Source organism: Mustela nigripes, chromosome 12 (assembly GCF_022355385.1).
Source record: "Mustela nigripes isolate SB6536 chromosome 12, MUSNIG.SB6536, whole genome shotgun sequence".
Lineage (NCBI taxonomy): Eukaryota > Metazoa > Chordata > Mammalia > Carnivora > Mustelidae > Mustela > Mustela nigripes.
The window spans coordinates 44661814-44685748 of NC_081568.1; the positions used below are offsets into that span (position 1 = coordinate 44661814).

The following is a 23935-nucleotide window of genomic DNA, read 5'->3' on the forward strand; positions in this document are numbered from 1 at the left end:
GTATTTCCTCCCCTGACTGTGAAATTCTCCCTCCCTTTTCTTCCCTCTTCTTCTTCATGCAGACATTGTTGTTTGAATGATGTATCTTCATGTAAAGAATCAGATTTTTCAAGCCCACAACGGACTCAAAGGTCCCCATGCCCCAACTCCTCATGAAACAGATGGGGAAAGACTAGAACCCAGGCTACTCACTCCCAGTCCAGTGGCCTTTCCAGATGGTCAACCATGCTGTAAAGCACATCGTCTCATTGATCTAATTACAGACCCCACCAAAGGCCTCTCTGAAATTCTCAGTAACAATTTCCATTAACTTTCCCTTGAGACCAGAATTTTTCTAGGCCCATATATCCTTACAGATCAGTTGGCTCATACAACAATGTCCAGCCATATTTTGCCAACATCTGATATTAAAATCAAGGAAATAAACTCGATACTTGTATGCAAAGAAAAATGGCACCTTGTGGATATAGTCATTTTATACTAAACGAATCTGTAACCTGTGTGTTAACCATGAATTGCATGACTCTAGCGCTATCTTTAAAAAAAAAAAAAATAGCCCCTTATATGTGTTTAACATTTGTCCATTTACAAAGCCAGACTCCAATACCCCTAAAATGCATCTGCCCTTTGGGGAAAGGATGCTCTTTAGAAAGCGCATGTTAGATGAGAGGGATGACTTGTGGTTCTGGATTGTGGGCCTTGACTAAGGGCCTACTGTGTGCTGTAAACTCTGTGAAGGACTCACAGAAGGAAAGATGCCCCCCCCTCCTTCAAATAGCATCCACATACTTGAGACCTATGCACAGCAATGGTGCCCCCCATCTCAGCAGTCTAGCCTGACAGTCCAGTGAGGACCTGACAGTCCAGTGAGGACCAGCACAGTGTGTCCTAGAGGAATACCAGCCCTTATAAGTGGGAGCCTCAGAGGCCACATAGATCAGAATCACCTGGGGAACTTGTGAAGAAGACTTTTTCTGGGCTCCAGCTCAGACTGCTGAGTCACAGTCTCTAGGTCGAGGTTCAGAGGAGGGGCATGTTAATATTTACAATTTCTACATATGACTCTGGTGCCCATAAGAGCTTGTGAACTACTGTCCTTGAAACTGAAGTGGCCTCAGAATACATAGGATTTGTTCTGGTCTGTGAAATGACTAGTAGCATGTGGACAGAACAAGCGTATCCAGTGAAGTAAACAGTCTAGGCAAAGTGCCAAAGAAGGGAATGTTCAAAATGAGTTCAGGAAGAAGGGAGAAAAACAGTTTGGCTAGATTTAGAGGCTTTTGAAATGTAAACAGACTACAGTATTAGGTCTCAAGTTATTAGCTTTATCAGACCACAGTTTACTTTCTGAGGGCTGTCTTGTAATAGGACTCACGATCCAGAAATTCCTCTGTACTGTCCTCCAATAATGAAATCGGATTCCACTGATACTCACTCTTCAGTTCTGGGCAGTATAAACATGGTCTTCTTGAACAATAGATAGGTTCTGTAATGTCTTTAGAACCTAGACAGGGTCCCATTTCTCCACTCTTCCCATACAGAAGGAGAGTCTAATTCAGCAGTAATTAAAAGATTCTGAGCTATTCTGTTCATTCTGTATTTGCAAGATATTTGTGCTTTGGAACCTACTGATACTAATTAGAGCCTCTTATTTTGCAATCACTCATAATTTGTTTCTTCCTGAGCTAATCTCGCTCATGAATGTGTGATCGAGCTACACTCAGCGCTTCGTCAGTGTGTGTGCCGACCTCAGCACCAAGTGCAGCCAGCACTTAATTCCAGCTTTGCTCCTGTCCCCTGCCAGAGGTCTAAAATTGCCGTGTTTGAGAAGATGTGGACATATATGAAGTCAGCGGAGCCATCAGTTTTTGTGAGGACCACAGAAGAGGGAATGATCCGAGTGAGGAAATCCAAAGGCAAATACGCCTACCTTCTGGAATCTACCATGAATGAGTACATTGAGCAGCGGAAACCCTGTGACACCATGAAGGTGGGAGGTAACTTGGATTCCAAAGGCTATGGCATTGCGACGCCCAAGGGGTCCGCCCTGAGGTAAGTAGCCAAGATTTGCTTCCTTGGTACTCCCTCTCCCCTCCCTACCTCAGGAATGAAGCTGCTGTGTCTGCCACATGGCTCCAGTGCCACAAGGCAAGCTGTCAAGGGGGCTCTTCATGGACACCTGTGGGCCTGGAAGATTCCAGTCACCCGAGATCTTCAGCCCTGAGGTTGGAAATTGACCTGGGGGCCTCAGCTTGCTATAACTGTCACTGTCCGTGTGTTCCTCCCCACACCTCGCCTTACCCCTCCAAGTGTGTCAAACATCAATGAAACTTGTGTTTGTGTCATGTGATGGATAACACACCATCCTTCACCAAACACTCCCATATCTAACTAGGCCATGAACAGAGTTCTCCAGCAACCTGGATTCTTTGAGAGAAGGTGGTTTGTAATGTTTGTCTCAAAAGAAACTTAAACACATTGTCCAAATGAAAGATCAAGTAGTTTGAGTCCTGAAGGCTCTGGCTATGGCAATCAAAATAATACCAAATGAATGGCATTACCTATTCTTTACCAGATACTGATTTCTTTCTTTCTTTTTTTTTTTTTAAGATTTTATTTATTTATTTATTTGAGAGAGAGTCTCAAGCAGACTCTGCCCTGGGCATGGAGCCTGATGTAGGACTCAATCTCATGAACCTGAAATCATGACCTGAGCTAAAACCAAGAGTTAGATGCTTAATGGACTGAGCCACCAAGGTGTCCCTCAGATACTGATTTCTTTAGCGAGAAACAGGCAGTTCAATAAAGAAGCAAGTGGATTTTACTCTCACATAAAGAGACTCTGGTATTCATTTCAAACAGCTAAGGTAGAGTTCTGTAGACTTAGGGTCAAAAGACATAGATTTAATTCTTGGATTTACTACTCATTATCTTACCAAAGGTAAGGCATATCATCTCCCTAACCTGCAGTTTCCTTATCTGTAAAGAGAGTTTACTCATCCCAGCTCTTCCTAGATCCAAGATAATTGTGAGTCCACATGGGATAATCTATATAGAAGGTAATTGAAAACAGCATTGTATGAAGTAACCTATGAGATGTTATGTCAATTTACAGAGAGACTAAATCATTTTAGGGAAGGATAATGTTCAAGGAAAAGTTGAAACATGTTTTAAAAGGTTGCAAAAGGATGGAGAAGGGTTCCTAACCCATCCTGACATTGAGGACCACCTCTGCCTCCACATCTTGCATTAATTTCAGTAATATTGAGCCTGCAAGGTTCTGGGTACTAGGCTCAGACCTGGAGCTACAGTTTTGAACAAAACAGACATAGTCTCTCTCCCTATGGAACTATATTTTTGCAGGGAAGATAGGCAACAGGTGAGTATTGTTTGATGGCTCATGACAACTATGACAGTTTCTGTGATCACTGAGAAAAGGGGACCTAGAGGACACCAACTTCCAGTAATATAGCCAGAACAAAACTCCCACTACAAAACCTAGATATGCAGGATACAGTTAGAACAAATTGCCTTTTAAGTGGAAGTTAGGAAATCCCTAGGCCAAAACAGGAAAAGTACATGAAAACCAGAGCAAAATGCATAAACTAACTATTCAGGGGCTCCCCTAAGCAGGGCAAAGTCACAAATTATATGACAGTCTACATGAACAAGAATCGAAAGTACATCTAAAGACATAAAAGTAATGAAAAACATTTTTAAAAAAGAAAGACACTATCATAAGGGACCAGACATATTTAGAAAAATACCAGTTAGAATTTAGAGAAGTAATAAAATCTCAATGGGAGGGTTAAACAACAAATTGTCAAAGTGGAAGAGAAAATTACTACACTGGGGAAAACAATGTAGATAATTTCCCAGGACATCACACAGAGATAAAAAGATAAAAACCATGACAAAGAGGTTAAGAGACCTGAAAGAGAAAAACAAAATCCCAGGTACATCTTCTGTGAGTCCCAGAGACAAGAAAGGATAGAGTAGAGGCAGTATTTAAAGGGAACTTTCCAGTATTTATGGAAAACATTAATACCCAGATTCAAAAGTTATGTGTCCCAAGCAGATGAAAATCAGCAGCTGATTCACTTGAAACTGCAGAACTATAAAGACAAAGAAGACTTCAAACATACTTAAAGATAACGGGTCTAATCTGGTGTGCAGGATGGGTGGGAAGTGGCCAAGAAGGCTTTTCCAAGAAGGCTTATTCTCAAGCTGAGCTATGATGGATTAACCAGAGTAAATAACGTAAGTGAGGGGAGTAAAAGAGACAAGCGATCCAGGCAGAGGGAACAGCATGTGCAAAGACTCTAAGGTAAGGAATTATTTGATCAACAAATGATACAAGTTGACAACAAATGATACAATTTTAGTTGATACCATTGATCAACTAAAAGAAGCCAAGTGCTCTTGGAACATAGATAATAGAAAGGAGAAAACGTTAAGTTGAGATTGGAGAATGACACAGAGAAGGATTTTATAAAGAAAGTTTGTCCTTATTTGAAGAGTAATGAAAATACATTAGATAATTTTTTTTTTTTTGCTATGGCATTCCAGACTACATTAGAGAATTTTAGTATATGTGCTGCCGAAGCGAGCACCGTTAGAGAATTTTAAATAATTGTCTGAAAATTAGGAAATAAAGGTATCTGGAGGAGTACAGACATAACAGAATATATCTAATGAAAGGAAATCAAATGGACTAGTATTTATCAATCATGGATTTTTGCCTGTAACAACTTAAAAGAGTCTCTGTACAAGTTTAGACAAAGTTCAAAGATCCAGAGGAGACTGCTTGGCGAGGAAGAGACTTTTATCTCAGAAACTTATACAACACTACCCTAGAAAAGCCCAGAGTAGAGAATGAGCTCTTACAGGTCTCAGAACATCAATGATGCAGTATTACAATTTAATGAAGGCTTTATGAGTCAAGGGTATTATTAGATCTAAATACTTGGATATAAAGTTAGGAAAACAAGGCACAGAGAGGTAACATGATTTGTCTAATCAATAGAGTATTTCTGCCACCACATCCCACATACAGGTGCCTAAAACAAGGTGACACACTCATAAAATATTTGATGTTTGAGTGACATGAACCTAAAGCTCAGGTCATCTCCCATGCAAATGTCTTTCCACTATAATAAAATCTACCACTGAGTGAATGCCTACTTCATGCTACATGATATGGTATATGCATTATCTTATTTAAATTTCATACCTATGAAATACCATTATCCCTACTTCACAGATAGGGAAACAGAGTCACAGATTTAAGTTACCTGACTAGGTTGCCACAAGTAATAAGAAAGTAGCCAGATTTCAAGCTCAGATAGCCTGATTCGAGAGCCCATGCCTGTGACTTACTCTAATGCTTCACTGGGTTTTATCACTGAGAGCATCATTAAAGGCAGAAGACTGGGCTTATGTCAGGTTCCCAGTACCTATTCTCATGGGTCAAGCAATAGCCAATAACTCAAAAAAGCTATAAAACAGATGTTCGAAGCCCAGAGCACCCACTCATTACTGTGAAGATGAAAGGTGATAGTGATGGTCATTTAAAGGTGCCAAATACCACTTCTTTGAGCAGTAACACTGCTTTAATGGGTTTTACACGCTCAAAGATTCTTTGGGGATAAATATTGAAAATAATTCAACTCCATAATAAAGAAAACCCTAATTCTGTTGTTTACATCTCTATAAGATGTAACAACTATTTATTGATTCTGAGAAAGCAAGAGAAAGGAAAAGAGAAATGAAAAGGAATGCATTCCAGATACAGATCACTGATAGTGGATATCCAATTCAAGAATACCCAAATGTGGATACCCTATGTACCCAGCTAGCTCTCTCCCAGTGCTCCATTTTCTCCAGTGGCAACTTCTGTGAGAGCCATGGGGTTTCCTGACTCAAAACCAGAAGAGTAAAGTTCATCCTAACAGGACAGTGAGTTTCTGACCTAGGAAAATCCCTTTTGCCTCTATGGGATTCTCCCTCTCATCTCTGTATTAGAAAGAATCATCCTAGCAACCAATAGTGCAGAAGTTTCATGAAACAGAGAATTTCAAAATGGTTATAGAAAATATGAGAGCGCGCACATACACGTGTGCGCGCGCACACACACACACAACTCCAGCCAGAGTTCCATCGAATCTCGGCCTCATATGCCCCAAAGGGTGCCATTTCCCCAAGGCATGGTCAAATACCAGAATCACGGCAACCCAAATGCCACACACACCTGTGTGCCTGTTCCAGAAGTCTTCAATCCACTGATTTGATCCCAAGAATGCATTCTACATGACATAGGTGGAGAGTGAGGAACCAGTAAGAGGCAGTATCTGCTTACATTTCCTCTGGTCCCCATTTAAAAGGGGTTTATCTGTGTTCAAGATAATATGGCAGCAGAAATCAATTTTAATGCAGATTATTTAGAATTACAGCAAATACTTTTTAAAACACTGTTCAGCCATTCTCAAAGCTGGAGCTCTGCAGAAGCCTTTACAGAAAGGTGCTTCAGCACACTATAGGCACTGTCACAAACCACTTCCCTTCTGCCCTATAAAGTGGGGTTTCCACAGCCCTCACAGGCAGATGTGCTCCGGGTTCAGCACCTGTGCCTACATCAAAAGGACTTCCCCAGCAGCCTTTCTCCATCACTTACTCTCCATAAAGCCAGACCTCACCATACCTACAGGGATTCAGCCCCTTCCAGCCTTCCTGGAAAAAAGCTCCAAGTTCCTCCAAGGCAGATCACCCAGCTCTGCCTCGGAAGGTCAGAGAACTGATAGCTGAGGTCCAACTGTTCCGCTACAACTTGCCAAGTCTACTTGGCAGAAGCCAGGCCAGAGTCCCTACAGAGTGTTAAAAGGCTGTGTTAGTGACAGAATGGTGTTTTTGTCTCTTCTGCTCTGGAAACAAATACTCTGATTGAAACGAACTGGTTCCATGCTTGATTTTCCATTTGGACAGGTGGTGTTTCTTTGAAACAGATGCTGTTTGTTGGCTGTCACTGCATGTTTGGGGTTGGGTAAGGGGCTGAATTATGTTTCCAAAGCCCTTAGGCTATGGATAAAGACCTGCTCAGCCAATGCCAGTCACTAGGGAAAGGCAATTGGTAAATCACCTAATTATGATCTATTGGGCCCTTTTATTGCCAACTAAATGTATTTGCTGGTCCAAACTAAAGTCTCCTTTCTTTATTATGATGAACACTCCCTTCAGTTAGAGACGATGTGTTCAAATTTCCTCAATAAGGGGGCATGGCCCATGTTTTACCAACCCAAGAAGGAAGCCACACCAGATGGGCCTAAGTTAAAATCACAACTAATGATTCTTCTTCACAACCATTTATCAGGAATTTGATGGATTTGCTGAGTTATACCCTAATCAGAACATTGGTCAAAGTCTGGTTTTTAACTTTGACCATGGTTACTATGGAGTCTTTTCTGGTCTCTGTGATTGTGACGTTTATCTTTTGTCATGTGTCTTGTCCATGCCAGATGTATGGGCCAGGGGGATGGGAGATCCCTCCTACAGCTCAGTGAATTGTGGGTGGGCACCCAGAAGGGTCTGAGACCTGGTCCCTGGGCTTTCCATTCAGCTTCACAGATTCCTTTCTCAATACCTCATCCACACAATGTGCACACGCTTCAGGGAATAGCAGTGAGAGAGATGCAGTCCTAGCCCCTAAATTATGCATAACCCCGTACAGCTTATGAGCAGAATTACACAGAGCCTGTCATTCTACCCAGAGCCATAAGAGTCAGTGACACCCCAAAACAATGATAGTCAACATCTGAATGGAAGGATCTGCAAAGGATTTGTGGCAGAGGTAACATTTAACATAGGACCTGAAGAAACTGTGATAATGAGAAGTGGGGATGGAGTACTCCAGATGGAGGGGATAAAATGAGCAGAGATGAGAAAACATGGGGCTTACTTTAGGAATAAGAAAGGGTTCACTGTAACTACAGAATGCATTAATAAGTAGGAGCAACTGGTTGTGGTCATACTGTGAAAGATTTCAAATGTCTCAATGTCAGTAGGGGCCACTGAGGCCATTGATGTAGAGAGATCCTGGACCAAACAGGCTCCCAAAGATTATCCTGGTGGTGGTTTGCAATGTGAATCAGAGAGAGGAGTATCACAGGCAGAGACATCATTTAGAAAGCTGTTGTAGTCACTCTGATAAGAGGGAATGAATGTAATCACAGATCATAACAGGTTGGAGACAAATGGAAGCCATGGTAGACTCTATGTTCCTCACCAGACACAACTTCTAGTTGAAGGCTTGGCAGTCTCTACTTTCTGAGACTTCTGCGCTCTTTAAGGCCTGACCAGGTACAAACTGATTCTGGCAAGGACAGAAAGGGGGCAGAATGGGGTTTGTCTCCCACCAGACTTATTGCCAACTCCTCAACTTCACCTCTGGGGTGCCTTGAAGGTTCAGAAAGGCATTGCCGGGAGGGCTGCAGCAGAATGGTAGAGGTTCCCAATCACCAATCTCTGTCCCTACTGCACTGATTCTGTCTTTCCTATATCTGGTGTTTTTGTAGTCATTATTCTTTGTTTCTTTTTTTTTTTTTTTAAGGTCGAATCTCATTGCTTTTTTTTTTTTTTATTTTCAGCATAATAGTATTCATTATTTTTTCACCACACCCAGTGCTCCATGCAATCCGTGCCCTCTATAATACCCACCACCTGGTACCCCAACCTGCCACTCCCCACCCCTTGAAAACCCTCAGATTGTTTTTCAGAGTCCATAGTCTTTCATGGTTCACCTCCCCTTCCATTTCCCCCAACTCCCTTCTCCTCTTTAACTCCCCATGTCCTCCATGCTATTTGTTATGCTCCACAAATAAGTGAAACCATATGATAATTGACTCTCTCTGCTTGACTTATTTCACTCAGCATAATCTCTTCCAGTCCCGTCCATGTTGCTACAAAAGTTGGGTATTCATCCTTTCTGATGGAGGCATAATACTCCATAGTGTATATGGACCACATCTTCCTTATCCATTCGTCCGTTGAAGGGCATCTTGGTTCTTTCCACAGTTTGGCGAGTGTGGCCATTGCTGCTATAAACATTGGGGTACAGATGGCCCTTCTTTTCACTACATCTGTATCTTTGGGGTAAATACCCAGGAGTGCAATTGCAGGGTCATAGGGAAGTTCTATTTTTAATTTCTTGAGGAATCTCCACACTGTTCTCCAAAGAGGCTGCACCAACTTGCATTCCCACCAACAGTGTAAGAGGGTTCCCCTTTCTCCACATCCCCTCCAACACATGTTGTTTCCTGTCTTGTTAATTTTGGCCATTCTAACTGGTGTAAGGTGATATCTCAATGTGGTTTTAATTTGAATCTCCCTGAGGGCTAGTGATGATGAACATTTTTTCATGTGTCTGATAGCTATTTGTATGTCTTCATTGGAGAAGTGTCTGTTCATATCTTCTGCCCATTTTTTGATATTATTGTCTGTTTTGTGTATGTTGAGTTTGTTTCTTTTAAAGTAAGCTCCACGCCTAGCCTACTGGGCCCTGAGATCAAGACCTGAGCTGAGATCAAGAGTCGGACGTTCAACCGACTAAGCCCCCCAGGTGCCCCAGTGGTGTCTGTAATCAGACTTAGGTTCAGAATTGCTCATTAACATTTTAGTCACACTGTTATTCCGACTGAATATATTTTTCTCCTTTTACACAACCTATTCTGGGAAATATTTACTAAGAACTGCTCATCTGTATTGGCATATGGCCAAAGGAGGGAGGTTAAGGCTGTGACTCAGAAAGGGATATCACAAGGTTTTGTGGGGTGCATCCCCACTTCCAGGGACTGAGGGTCTCCTACCTGTCCACCTCCATGTTGGGACCTCATGACATAATCGCATCCTCAAGTTGGTTCAGTGGGCCTTTCTTGAATACATTTTATTTTATGTTATTTTGTTTTATTTTATCTTATTTTATTTTATTTATTTTATTTTGCCTAATGTTGATTTGAGTGTTACAGAGACCATCAAGAGAATTCTCTTTTAGAGAATCACAGTGACCCAGCATGTAATGGGTAAACAAATAAGCCAGTGTTGTTTTGTGCAGTGTTGATCCCGTTGCTCTAAAGAACCATTCCCCAACTTCACTATGTATCACATTATTTAGGGAAATTGCTTTAAAATAAAATCTCATTCCTGAGATTTCTGATGCTGCAGGTCCAGGGTGGGTTCCAGGAATGTGCCGTTTTAACACGTCCCCTGGGCAATTCTGTTATAGGCAGACAGCAGTCTGTTTTGAGGGCTAGAGGCCAGGGAAGAGAGATGGACAAGGCCTGAGGAGACAGCCCCTTAGAAATACAGGAAGGTTAGTGTGATGGGAGCATGACAGGGAAACTGCCCTGAATGGTGTCCAGACCGCGGTCCTTAGAGTCGAGCAACCTTCATTCAGGTCCAAGGGCCATCACTTTACCTGTAGATTGACCTCACTTGGTAAGTCATAGTAACTTTATGAGCCTCTGTTTTCTTTTCTGTAAAAATGGAATAATAGTAATTCGCTGCAGTTGCTCTGAGTTTTGATGATATAGCACAGAGTGCTTGTCACAGAGGGTACTCATTAATGTTAATTCTCCACCCCTCCTCTCCTCCCATTAGACCTACCCAAAAGTCACTTTTCAACCAGATAACTTATTTTTTTCCTTCTTTGTGAAACACGCTGTGTTCATCAGAAATGCACATACCACCAGCCTCACCCCCCCAGCACTGACTGCATTAGAAATAAAATGTCTCTCTCCGAGAACAATTTGTGGTCCTCCCCCACAGAGAACACACTAAAAAAAATAAAACCCCGATATTTCTTGTTCTCCCTCCCTCCTCCCATAGTATAGTACTGTGCAGGGCCTGCTGCTGAGAATAAATACAGTATGTCCCAGGGAAATGACAGGCCCTTTCAATTGGTCCTTGCCTCCTGATGGGTAGCCAGGGATGCTTGTTGTCATGGTAACCTCGTGAACTCTGTGACCCAGGTCGGGCCTGATCAGAGACAAAGCTCTCTGAGCAGAGAGGCTAGATTTGCCTGCATCCTCAGAAGAGCTAGAGAGAAAGGAAGAGAGGGAGGGAATGGGGGATAAAAAAGGGAGGGAGGGACAAAGAGGAGGAGAGAGGCAGAAAGAGAATGTGTGCGTGCGTGTGTGTGCGCGCGCGTGTGCTTGAATAAAGACCGGAGGTCTGCCAGAGGAGCACTGCATCAATACAGAAGCTTCTCAGGTCAGGACACTTGGGATGGATTATAGAGCGAACCGAGAAACCCTCCTAGGAGACTGGCACAGCAGCCTGGTGCCAAAGTCCAGGCGGGGGGTTGGGGGAGGTGTGACAAGGGCTTGATTTAGCATTTAGTGGTGATGATAAGACCTACTGTTAACATTTATCGGGCACTGACTCATCCCAGGAGTGTCTATGAAATATTCGATGTGCATTAGCTTATGTAACCCTAACAACGCCGTGAAGGTAGTACTGTGTTCACCTCAATCATACAGTTCAGAAAACTGAGGCATAGAAAGGTTATGGAACTTGCCCGGGATGACCTGGCATGGAGAGTGGAAAGCTGGACTTTTCAACCCAGGCAGCCTGATTTCAGGACCTCTTCTCACCCATTAGGGGAAAAAAAATGGATATAAGGACAGAAACTGTGAGGACGAACTGATTATTCAGAGGATAAATATCACTGACGGTCTCTCCCCCAACGCACATGAGTATAACTGCCTACCGAAGCAACATGAGAGTCAGAAAGCTGCGGCCCCACAAAAAAGTGGCTCATTGTCACAGCCTGAATTCGCTAAAGAGCCCTGGCCTCCCTTCTGCACCATTTGCATAAGGGGTACATGTATCCCCAGGGACAGCGCCCTACCACCTGTTGATGTCATTGTCCCATACCTAGAAATGGAAAACACACAGCCAGTGCGAACTAAATTTTCCTGCTGACCCACGACAGACTGAACCAAAATCACCTCCAAAGATTTTCATGCTTCTTGAAACTCTGTAGTGCTTTTGTCCCCTATCAACAACGAAAAGCTGACTGTTTGAGACTGACTGTATCACACACATAGAGAGGATACTCATTCTTTCCACACCTACAGGGTGCTGGGCACACAGCTGCATCCAGTGCCCTAGGGACATCGAGGCATGACCCTTCTTCCCCCTGCCTTTACATATTTTTTAATTGTATTTATTTTGTTTCTTTGTTTTTAATTTTTTTTGTTACATTAATCACCATAGAGTACATCATTAGCTTTTAATGTAGTGTTCTATGATGCATTGTTGTTTGCATATAACACCCAGTGCTCCATGCAATCCGTGCCTTCTTTAATACCCATCACTGGGCTGCCCCATGCCCCCACACCCTTCCTCTCTAAAACCCCCACTTTGTTTCTGGGATTCCATAGTCTCTCATGGTTCATCTCCCCCTACCTTTAGATTTAGGTATTATCATTTCCCTTTCACCAGTTAGGAAGCTTCAGAGAGGTGACCCCCTGCCCAGGTTCTCGCCACGATTTATAGGATACAGCCAAAGTACAGACCCTGACTCCCGAACCCCTCTTCTTTCCACATTCCCACTTCTGTGCTGATGGAGGCACCCCTCACTGCCTTTGCCACCCTCTAAGGTGGCCATCTTTAAAACACGAGGGGAAGTGAGACACCAGGAAGCCTCCACAGCCAGAGCCCTCCATCCAGAAGCTCCGGCCTCGGCTGGAGATCCATGGTACAGGTGCTCCAGAGGACTGTGGTAAAATCACAAAGGCAGATGCACACTTACGCTTGTTACAGCTCTGTTCTTATCAGGCCAGCTCATAAACGGCAGAGCAACACATTAAGGAGAGAGAGAGGAGGAAGGTGGACAGAGCAGGGTGGCAAGGAGGAATCTGGAGAGATGAATGGCCTGGGATGAACAGACTTTACAGCCACGAGAATGGCAGCCCAGCTAGGGCTGTGATTTGCCTGCTGAAGCAGGGCTTTCTCCTGCTGCTAAACAAATTGTATGTTGCTTTCTTTTAAGAGGCTGTTGCCTCTTGTCAAAAATAGCATGTTTCTTCCCCTCTCTCTCCCTCTCATCAGCAACTTTCCTTTAGACTTGCCCACAATTCTTTCCTAAGAAGGCAGCTGCTCTAGTACAAAGGCAGACCAAGAGGGGGACAGTCTGGGTACCTGTTTCAGCCCTGACACTCAGGCCTCGCAGGCATGGGATGCAGATGTGCTCTCCCGTGGATCAGACTCTCGCTCAGACCTGGCCTGCCATGTTCACAGCCTGTGTGATCTTGGCTGTGTGGCAGATGGCTATATGACCATCCGTTGAGTGTTAGGGCCCTGAAGTCAGGACTGAGGACAAATCCCAGATGTGTACACAAGACCAGACATATCAACTGACTTTATAACATGATAAATTGATGTGTGTCAATGACAGGAGTCGCTCAGACAAATTATTTCACCTTCCTCCAAATACAACAACTGGAGGTAACACTAGCGTTCACATTGGTGACTGTTAAATAATTAAATGAGATAATATAAGGTGTTTAGCACACTGCCCGGCACATTCTCAAATGGCTAAGAAAGGTTAACTCTCATTATTTAATGTCTCAGAGGCTTAGTGTTCACAACTTCCAAATGGGGATCTGGCTATAAGCTTGCAGGATCATCTTGGGAATAAATGAAATCACTTATAGGGAGCTCATGGTGCATAAGGTGTTCTGGGATATTAATCCCCTTTCCTCCCCCACTTCCCCTTTCCCTTCTGCTTCCCCTCAACACTCATAATCTACTCTGTTAGTCTGGAGATAAGTGGTGATTGCCTTCTCTGGATCAGACCACTTTCGGCTTCTTTTCACTGTAATGAATGGAATTTCGGGCTACCAAGAGACAGAAATATCCAAATGTACAGTTTTATTCTCTTTTCCACTCAGTCCCCCCAAAGTTCAGCTAATAACCATCTTGCTTCCATCCATATGCTCAGGTAGAAAGTTCACGAGCAGAGCCTGGTTTCTGAGGGCAGGCAGAAAGGAAGGAGAAGGGTAGCCCTGAGCTGAGCCCCTGCATAGAAATTCTGGGCCATCTGTTTTAGTAACATTTATGAATCACCCCATGTGCTGAGATGATGGCATGGTGATCACATCTAATCAGCCTCTTCCTAAGGGAGGAAAGGGGCAAAGGACCAGGCAAATCCCTAACAGAGGAGCTAATTTCCTCCTAAGGAGACGGAGGTAGTAAGCCAGGGGAGTCGCCAAACAAAAAGGAGTCAGGCAGGCATATTTGCGTATATTATTCATGCCTCCTCAGCACACATATCTAGCAGAAAAAGAGCATAATGACCTCTTAATCATATTCTTTATTCCAATGGGAATTAAATGTATTCCGTTAGAGGAATGTAAAAAAAAAAAAAAAAAAAAAAAATCCATAGCACTATTCAAGCCAGTCTCCTTGGGACCCACAAGTACCACTTTTCCCCCCTGGTGTCTTTTCTTACTGCTTCCTTCTTTCTAGCTATATTTCAAAGTACAGTTCAGTGAAGCAAGGGCCAGTGGTCCCACAGAACCTAGCAGAAAATTTAGCACGTAGACAGTTCCTATTGATTGTTTGTCACACTGACCAGTCCCTACCTGGCCAACTCCCAGATGTATTGTGACTTTCTGAGCATGTTATAGAGTCAGTTGATAGGTCTGGTCTTGTGTAGATTCATGAGAACCAGGAAATACTAGTCCAGCCATATAACTGTATAACATAAATTAAACCAAGCAACTCTTAACTCATGAGTCTCTTTGGCCATTATTAGTGCACATCCTAAAGACAGATGATGAAACTTCATGACCATAATCATACCATTTAATTCTACCAGTATTATAAGTATAGTATTTTTCAATGCACTAAAGTAAGTGCTCTTAAGGAAGGCAAAATGATTATGATATTGGCACTCCCAGGATTGGCTACCTAATAAAGGAGCTGCAACCAAAAATGCCCCCAAGGGCTAGGTAAAGAAAATGAGGAAAATGGATGGGGGTGGGGCGGTAAATGCTTATGTGATTTCCTTATTTTTAACAGAGCCATGAGTACAGACAATACTTCTCTAACTAACAAAATCACAGTGTAAACACTATGATAAATAATAATTATAGTGAATATCCAGCACTTGTTATGAATGGCAAACACTCTCTAAGTCCTTAAATGCATTCTCTAATTCATATAATCCTCATTAGAACCCAAAGAAGCAGGTACTGCTAAGAATCTCATTTTATGGATAATAAATCAGCAGCACAGAGAGACTAAATTATTGAGGGCACACAGCTAGTCACGGGCAGAGCCAGAATTTGAACCCAGGCAGTCCAGCTTTAGAATCTATGCTCTTATCCACTACATTATACTATAAATGGAAAACTGACAGTATCTGGGTAATCACAGAAAATTATGGGGATTTAGTGAACAAAGATTACATGCCTATCTAGCGGGGAAAGTCTCCACTCAGATCTGATTTCATATACTGCCACGTCAGCATGTTGCCAGATCTGGTTTTCCAAAGAAACTAGAAATCTCAATTTTCATGTCAACCATTCAAAATTTTGAGGGTTGGTCACAGTTAAGAGGGATGTATAGTATAGAAGGCACATCCTAGTAACAAATCAGAGTATTACAAAAAAGAGAGGAAATGCCATGAAGATGATAGACGATTGATAGATTGACCATTAGATAGACGGATGAACAAGGCACAGTGGGAAAACCATGCAGGGAGGGGTTAATGTCTTGTCCTTCAGGTGGGAGCGATAAGAAGGCCCCCAAGAGGCAGCAGTCCCTGAACAGGGCCTTCAATCAGTGGGGAGAGTACCTACAAGCAAGATAAGGAGAAAGATATGTCAAGGAAAAGACCCAGCGAGCAGTACAAGAATGAAGGGGAGAGTAATTCAGGCATCCTTTATCTATCTTTGTATTGCTGTTTGCAGCAGGGAATCATTGCCTCAAAGGAAATCTCTTGTAGAATCCCATTATAAAAGACTAATGGATATTCATCTTTTCTGATGGAGGTGTAATAGCCCATTGTATACAGGGACCCTATCTTCTTTATCCATTCATCTGTTAAAGGTCATCTTGGCTCTTTCCACAGTTTGGCGATTGTGGCCATTGCTGCTGTGGACACTGAGGTACATATGGCCCATCTTTTCACTACATCTGTATCTTTGAGGTAAATAAGTCAAGCAGGGAAGAGTCAATTATCATACAGTTTCACCTACTTGTGGAGCACAAGGAATAACATGAAGGACATTAGGAGAAGGAAAGGAAGTCTCGGAGGGGGAGACAAAGCATGAGAGACTATGGACTCTGAGAAATAAACTGAGGGTTTTGGAGGGGTGGGGCGTGGGGGGTTAGCTGAGCCTGGTGGTGGGTATTAAGGAGGGCACATACTGCATGGAGCACTGGGTGTGGTACATAAGCAACGAATCTTGGAACACTGAAAAAATAAAATTAAATTTAAAAAATAAAAAATAAAAGGCTAACGGATGGGGTGGGGGTGGTGGAGCTGCTGATAGAGGAGATGAGGGGCTGGAAATGGAAGAGAGCTAGAGACCAGTTCGGGCCCAGGGTGGGAGACCCAGGAGATCACGAAGTTCCTCTCTCCCTTAGGAGCCATTCTCCATCACTGGAGGAGGCAACTCTCTAACATTACAACCCTGTGTGTTTTAAAGTCCACAAGGAAATAACAGTCCTGCTGGCCTGCCCAGCATTCTGTTCTCATTGACATCTGTCTTTTGGTAGCCGGTCCTTAGAATTGGCCCAGCTTCCCTTCCTTTCATGGAACCAAAGGTGGCTGAGATGAGACCAGTGGGCTGGCTCTTACCCTGAATGGTGTTTCCACCCCCTCCGTTAATTGTAGGGAGGCCTTCATTCATTCCCTCCGTTATCTTTTGTCACGCATCTCTGGAGTGTGTGACACAGACCCTGTGGTGCTGCTGGCACATGGTTCAGCGTTACAGGACCAGATGTGGCTTACTGTGAGCCGCAAATGAACTGTTGACATCCGCTTCTCACAATGTGGGGCGGGCTAAGGATCAAACATGCCTCAAAAATGCTTTTTATCTGGAAAAATCCCAGCTGAAGGGGCCAGACTTCAGGTCCCCATCCGGGTCTCTGCACTGTCCCAGGTGACGGTAGCCATAGGATCCTAAAGAAAATTATAGGGCCAGAAATACAGATCACACAGGTAAAACCTGTAGGCAGGTCCTGGGGGTTCAAGTAACTTACCCCTGTGATATGGCATACATTGCAGAAACTTAAAACTCCTTCGTTCAAAACATATGTATCCAGAAGTCCTGTGTTAGTTACAGTGCTGGGTACTCTGCTGGGACCCCATTAGGGAACCCTTAGTCTGGTTGGAGGAGCCAGCAGTGCATATGGGATGAGTTTACTGCTGTAGGGTGTACAAGTACAGTGGGACAGGAAGGCAGTCCTGATCCATTCTGCAAGACTCAAGAGGATTTGCAGAGAACAACACATGTTAGAGGCTTCTAAGATGAAGAGGGTCTACAGAGTGGCAGACTATACCAGGTAGAGCATGCACCAACACAAAGAGAGGCGGCGTGGGTGGCACTTCTAATCCAGCCACTTGTCCTCAGGTGATCTCAAAGCACTTTGATATCCGTTACCTCATTTGAGCCTCACAGTACAGACAGTTGGAGTCAAGGCTTATCATTAGTCCTATTTTATTGGGAAAACTGAAATACCGTTATGGTAACAAACTATCCTGGTTTGCCTGGGACGCAGAGGGTTCCTAGGATGTAGAACTTTTCTTGGGAAAACCAGGGAAGTCCCTGGGAAAACTGGGAGTTGGTCACCAGAGGTACAGTTATAGGACTTGTCATACAACTTGACCAGAGATTAGTGAGGGACTCAGACCAGACTTAGGTTCTTTCCTCCACCTCACAGTTGTGCGATAAAGAGAGGGCTCTATATGTATTTTTCTTTTTTTAAAAAAACCAACTCCTTTATGTTATTTTGTAGGGTCAGAAACCAAAGATAAATCTTCTTCTAGCTGAATCAGAGGCTGATCAAGATTCCCTCTCATGAGATCCCAGAACTGTCTATTCCTGAATATATTCCAGAAGTGAAAACCACCTGCAGTGGTCACAGGTGAAGGGAACTTGGCCTAACCTGGGTTCCCAAACAAGACATGGGGAGGTCTGCATTTTATATGAGACATAACCCAACTTCTCTATTTCCATCTGCTTGGTTGGAAATAACCTCTCCCACGTGACCCACCACTCCAAGTCACTGGGCCAGCAGCTTCTTCTGGGCCCTTAATGACAGTGTTTACCTATCATTACCTATCATTTACCTGTCATTACCTATCATGGGGTTTACTGCCCCATCAATGATAGTATTTACCTTGGAAAGTCCATACTGACAATGTCACAGTCTGAACTATAAAGACGGGGCGGGGGGGTGGTCTTTGAAATCATTGTCCAAAAGGGAGGTGATTAAGAGAGTGTTTTCTGGGATCTGGGTCCACAAACACCCAGACCTGAACTAGACCCAACCACTCTTCATCTCAGGAAGTGGGGACAAAAAAGCTTTGGTTCTTGCTGAGGCTCTGGCTCTCGCTCCAAGCAAAATGACCCTGGTCTGGCCTCAACAAACTTTGAGCAGAAACACCCAGCCAAAGAAGGCTGAGGAACTGAAGTTGTTTATTCATCCTCTGAGGCCTGCACAGTAGAGGCTACTGCAGGGCTCAGAGAAATGTACAAGGGGAGAAGAGAAGTAGCTGCATCTTCCTCAAAGAGGGAGCACCCTGGGCTTCAGAACCCACCAGCCCCATGAAAGAAAGAGTTAGAATGACCATGCTCACTTGTACAATGACTTTTAATCCAGTGCAGGGAAATGCCTTGTTTCATGGTCCCCCTAATGCCTTTAAACCTCACTCTATGCTGCCCTCCCCCTTCCTGAGTACAGATGCAGAGCTCCTTGAAGTCTCTTTCCCTAGAAGCCCAGTGGATCCCAGACTAGAGACATCATGGACCAGATATTGCGCCAAGAAAGAAAATGATGGTAGAGATACATGACAATGATTTATCTTGCCAAGGAATCTTGATATCTTAGAACAAGACCAAAAAAAAAAAAAAAAAAAATGACCACCTCTCATCAATGTAATATAGTAAGAGAAGAAATATGTTAACACTAAAAGGGAAGGAAGGACATAATCAATCGTACATACAGGACTGTCCCTAAATGGAAAAGTTCAGCTTTCTAAAAACTCACATTATAATCCTTATCTTTCCTCATTTTCCCATTAATAAATGGAAGCTTCATCACAAATTGGCCTGGCTTTTTGCACCACCTTTTTGGGGCCCACGGACTGAATCCTAATTTTTTATCCAGCATGTGAATTCCCTCCACGTTTTTCCTGACCAGCAGTTGTCCCGTCAACAATGTCCCACTAGACTGCCACTTGGCAAATAAATTCTGAGAGCTCTAGAAGCTCCAAAGTTTACAGTATTCTGTGTCCCCATGGCTTCATCCCCAGATCTAATTCTGCCCTTCGGCATTGAGAATAAATCTAATTCCCCGTCTACTGACAACCAGTCCCAAGATTCCAGGTGAGCCCTGTTTACTTTGCAGTGGCCTACTGTCTCCATTATCCCTAGATTCAGGGTTAAAACTTTCAACATCGTCTGTTCCTCTCATTTGAGTCATTATACTGGTGCATTGATTGATACATATTTACTTAGGACTGACTTGGTGGGCTGCTGGTCTGCGGCCTCTCCCTGCTTAACCACCTTCCCTGTCTCCCTTGCCTGCAGGTATTGACTTCTTGGCATATCCTTCCAGGATAATTAGGGTTTGGACTCAGTCGGCTGTTGTAGCCTCATTTCCTGGAAGTCTCCCTCCTGACCACATTCCCCAGGCCTGTGCTTCCTTGCTCTACTTCCTGATTTCACTCTTCCCTTTTCCCAGAGCACCCCCTGAAGCTTTTCAAACTCCCACCCACTGTCAGAATTAAACTCTCCCCTTTTCTGGTCCTTCCATAATCCTTTATTTTATTTTATTTTATTTTATTTTATTTTATTTTATTTTATTTTAATTGTTTTAAAAATGTTTTTATTTTATTTCATTTCTTTGCAGTGTTCCAGAATTCATTGTTTACATACCATACCCAGTGCTCCATGCAATGCGTGCATAATTCTTTATTTTAAAATCAGATACAGGGACGCCTGGGTGGCTCAGTTGGTTAAGCAGCTGCCTTCGGCTCAGGTCATGATCCCAGCGTCCTGGGATCGAGTCCCACATCGGGCTCCTTGCTCCACGGGGAGCCTGCTTCTCCCTCTGACTCTGCCTGCCACTCTGTCTGCCTGTGCTCGCTCTCGCTCTCTCTCTCTCTCTGACAAATAAATAAATAAAATCTTCTAAAAAAATAAATAAAATAAAATCAGATACAGTCTTCCATGAACCACTGAGAAGCTTTTCTGCTTCCCACATCGGAGTGTACATTCCTTGAAAGATGAGGTTTCTAACTTGCTCAGTTCTTTTCCTTACTAAGTACCTGGCATGGTACTTGACACTTAATTGGCTCCCATAAACATTTAGGGAGTTGACTCAAAGACATGGACTCTTTACACCAAAGACTTTATAATCAAGTGAAAGACTAAGGCTAATACGCATGAAACTGTAGTAGACAGGGCAACGAATTGACTGCTAGGTTCCAGGAATTTTCAAAGGAAAGGTCAGTGAGACATCAAGTGTTGATAGAAAAATTCAAGGAAAACACAGGGAGCATTTCAGGGCAACCAGTGTTGGGAGAGAAGTTAAGGGAAACAGCACGTGGAAGCACACAGAAGCAGGAAGAAACACGCGGTTTGAAGGGGAACGGGATGCCCAGCAGCCTAATGCGATGAGAACTGAAGCTTCCTTTGAGGGAAGAGAGACATAACCGATCCCTGCAAGCTGGGTGTAAGCTCCAAGGGCTGTTTTATCCCATATTCCTCAGATGCTTGAATTCAAAGTTTTGTGAAAGAGAGACGGTTGCTTCAAAACTGAGGCCCAGAATTCAGTCCTTAGCCTTTCATAAGTTGAGGCCCAATTAAAACCATCTGAAATATCTCCCTTGACTGCTTTTTTTTCCCAAACTTCGATTTCCCTGCAAGCATAGGATGCTCAAACTTCTTCACAGTGGCCAGTCTGAATACACTGAATCGTAATGAGTACCAGGCCTTCCTGGAGACCACCTTTCTAGGGTTCCCACTCCTCCCTTCTCAAGACTTCCAAGACGATTCATTGATCCAGATACTCCCCCTGGACCTATCAGCCCCTGTGGCTGAAAGTCAGGGTTCAGGTAGCTGAGGATCTGCCAGAATCAGAATAGTCCCAGGCTACTGCTGTTCTCGGATCCTCATTTTTATCTCCTACAAAAGAAAGGGAAGGAAGGAAGGAAAGAAAATTTCTTTGGCCTCTTCCCTATAGTCAAGTTGTAAACTAGCACCTTATGAAATGGCTATAATGAGGTTTTCCTCATATGCTGCCTTTGCTCTGCTGTGGGCTTGGAGAATGGAGATCTTTGGGTGTTGCAACTGTGTGCAAAGTAAAAGTTTTGAAAAGGATGGAGGGAGTGGGGAGAGAAAGGTCTAAATAAGCTTTCTTGGGCTTCCTGATGCATAGAGCACCTACTCTGGGGCAAGCTTCAAAGAACAGTGGTTACCTGCATAGACTTCAGTCACGCAGAGCTGAGTTAGAACCTTAGGCTGGCTATGTATTTGTCTGTGGAATGTAAGAGTAATAATAGGATACCAAATAGGGACGTGGAGATTAAATTAAATAAAGCATGTAAAGTACCAATGCCTGGCCCCTATTAAGCTCTCAAAAAAGTAAATGTTAACGACAATTATTATCCTATGACCCTGTGCATTTTCTTTGCACACTCTGGACCCTTACTGTTGTATTCCAGATAGATGAATTTACCAAATAACTGAGTTAAAGGCACAGAAGGTTATTGTCTGCACTTACTATTTGTATTCATTCATTCATTCATTCACCCCCCCCCCCAAAAAAAGTATTTCTCACTTTTATCCTGCACAGAACATCTTGTACTAAACACTGTAAGGAGGAGTTTAAAAACACTGTAAGGAGAAACCATCGTCTCTGCTCCAGGGAGCTGACAGTCTCTTTGGGGGTATTTTCGGGACCCAACTAGCATACCAATTAGCTACAAGATTTCAGAGAAACACCTGGGAAGAGGGACCTTCAGTGGTAAAATTTAATTAAATGCTTTTTCAGGATGTCCTTGTTTCAACCTGACTGTGATATCATGAGCCCACCAGTAAAGGACATAAATTTTTGCTTATTTCCCATTCTGGGGCTTGTGCCGTGAGGACTGTCCACTTTCTCTAAACACCTTTTCACATTACTGACCCCAAACTGGATTCTATGCCTGAAGGGAACAACAGTAGAGACCTTGTATCTGAAGACAGAAAAGTGGTCTGATAGCTCACAGCAAAAATGAGAATTAAGGACTTAATTCTCATTAAGAGAATTAAGAGAATTAAGAACTTGGTAACCCGGACCTTTATTCTCTCTTTCAATGACTCCCTGCACCTTCTCTCCTGTGCCCAGTTCCCCTTTGTGCCTGCAACACTCCTGCCTCCCCCACTTGAGTCTTTCTACTTAATGTTCTTTTTAAATGCAAAGGCAGAAAGAGAAGAAAGGGTCAGGAACTCTAAGCAGTGTCACTCTGTCCCTGCATTGAACATCCCTAAGGCAAAATCCCAAGCCCAATCATTGCCCTTTCTGTGTTTGTTCAAGATCAGAATCCCTTTTGTTTTGTTTTTAGACAGAAAAAAAAGAGAGAAAGGGTTGTCACCCCACCAAGGTATCTAGAAGAGTGAAGAGTGCGTTTCAGGGATCTGTTCATGGAAATTGTTTTCCCAGCTTGAAAACTGCCACATTTAAACTCACAATGTGGGGTAAGCAAAATCGTAAATATGAACTCCTTTTCAGGCAGCAAACTGCAAGCATTTGGAGTCTTTCTCCTTTGCCTTTGGGGATCCATATGCCACAGTCTAGTTAGCTGCCCAGCAACTGACAAATATAAATAAAAGGTAATAGTTGTAGTAAACAGAGTTCCTGTGAGTCAAGAACTGTTTTCCAGGGAGGGATCAACATGCTTATCAACACTAGAGTCACCAAATAGCCAAAGTTTAGCTTTTATAAAAGCAAACAGCACAGACAGTAAAAATAAAAATCCTTCCTTGTCCACCGTCTACACTCAACAGTGGGGTAGAATTGGCATCTGAAAGTTCACAGTAGTAAAAGGATCAAGGCAAGAGGCTGTGGGAAGAGGGCTGGATTTGACGGCCCATCTGTCTTCCTATCAATGTCCCTTGCCACCTACTCTGAACACAGCTCCTTTGGACCCCTCCCTTTCATCCTATCTGTGCTCCTTGGTGGCCTGTAAACCCATCTTAGTTAAGTAAAAATTGAGCTTTAACTTAAGGTGGCACCATTGACAGAGAAATCCTTAAGAAGAACTAGTAAAATGGGAGGTGGGACAAGTTGTAACCTGAAGATGGCCAACTCCTTGCCTAAAGAGCTAGATCAGGCATTGGAGAATGGAGAAGCAAATCCAGTCAATGAATTATTCTAGCCATTAACTCATGCACCTGTGGGTCCAGCACACAAACCCTTGTAAACAACACTTGAATAGGGTCTTAATGGGGTAAATGAGGGGTGTAGGTAAAGAAAATCAGTTTGACTCCCTTGGCCCTCACAGATGGCCCTGGATATGTTATACGTATGCGTTGTCATTGATGTGGCCAGAAACCCCTGCCATGGAATTTGTTAAACACTAACCTGACTTCCTGGAGCAGGTGTCTGTGTCCTCCAAAGCTGTCAACCTCTGAGCATGGTAATTCCAACTAAAAGTCTC

General features: G+C 43.3%; 1 protein-coding gene across 3 annotated transcripts in view; it reads left to right on the forward strand.

Moving 5' to 3' along the window:
* GRIA1 (glutamate ionotropic receptor AMPA type subunit 1) overlaps positions 1-23935 on the forward strand; it is a 306213-nt gene that overhangs the window by 263068 nt on the left and 19210 nt on the right. For all 3 annotated transcript variants that reach the window (XM_059417205.1, XM_059417204.1, XM_059417206.1), the window contains one exon: positions 1805-2052. In XM_059417205.1, coding sequence (XP_059273188.1) covers positions 1805-2052 — 248 coding nt within the window. The remainder of the gene's footprint in view (positions 1-1804; positions 2053-23935) is intronic.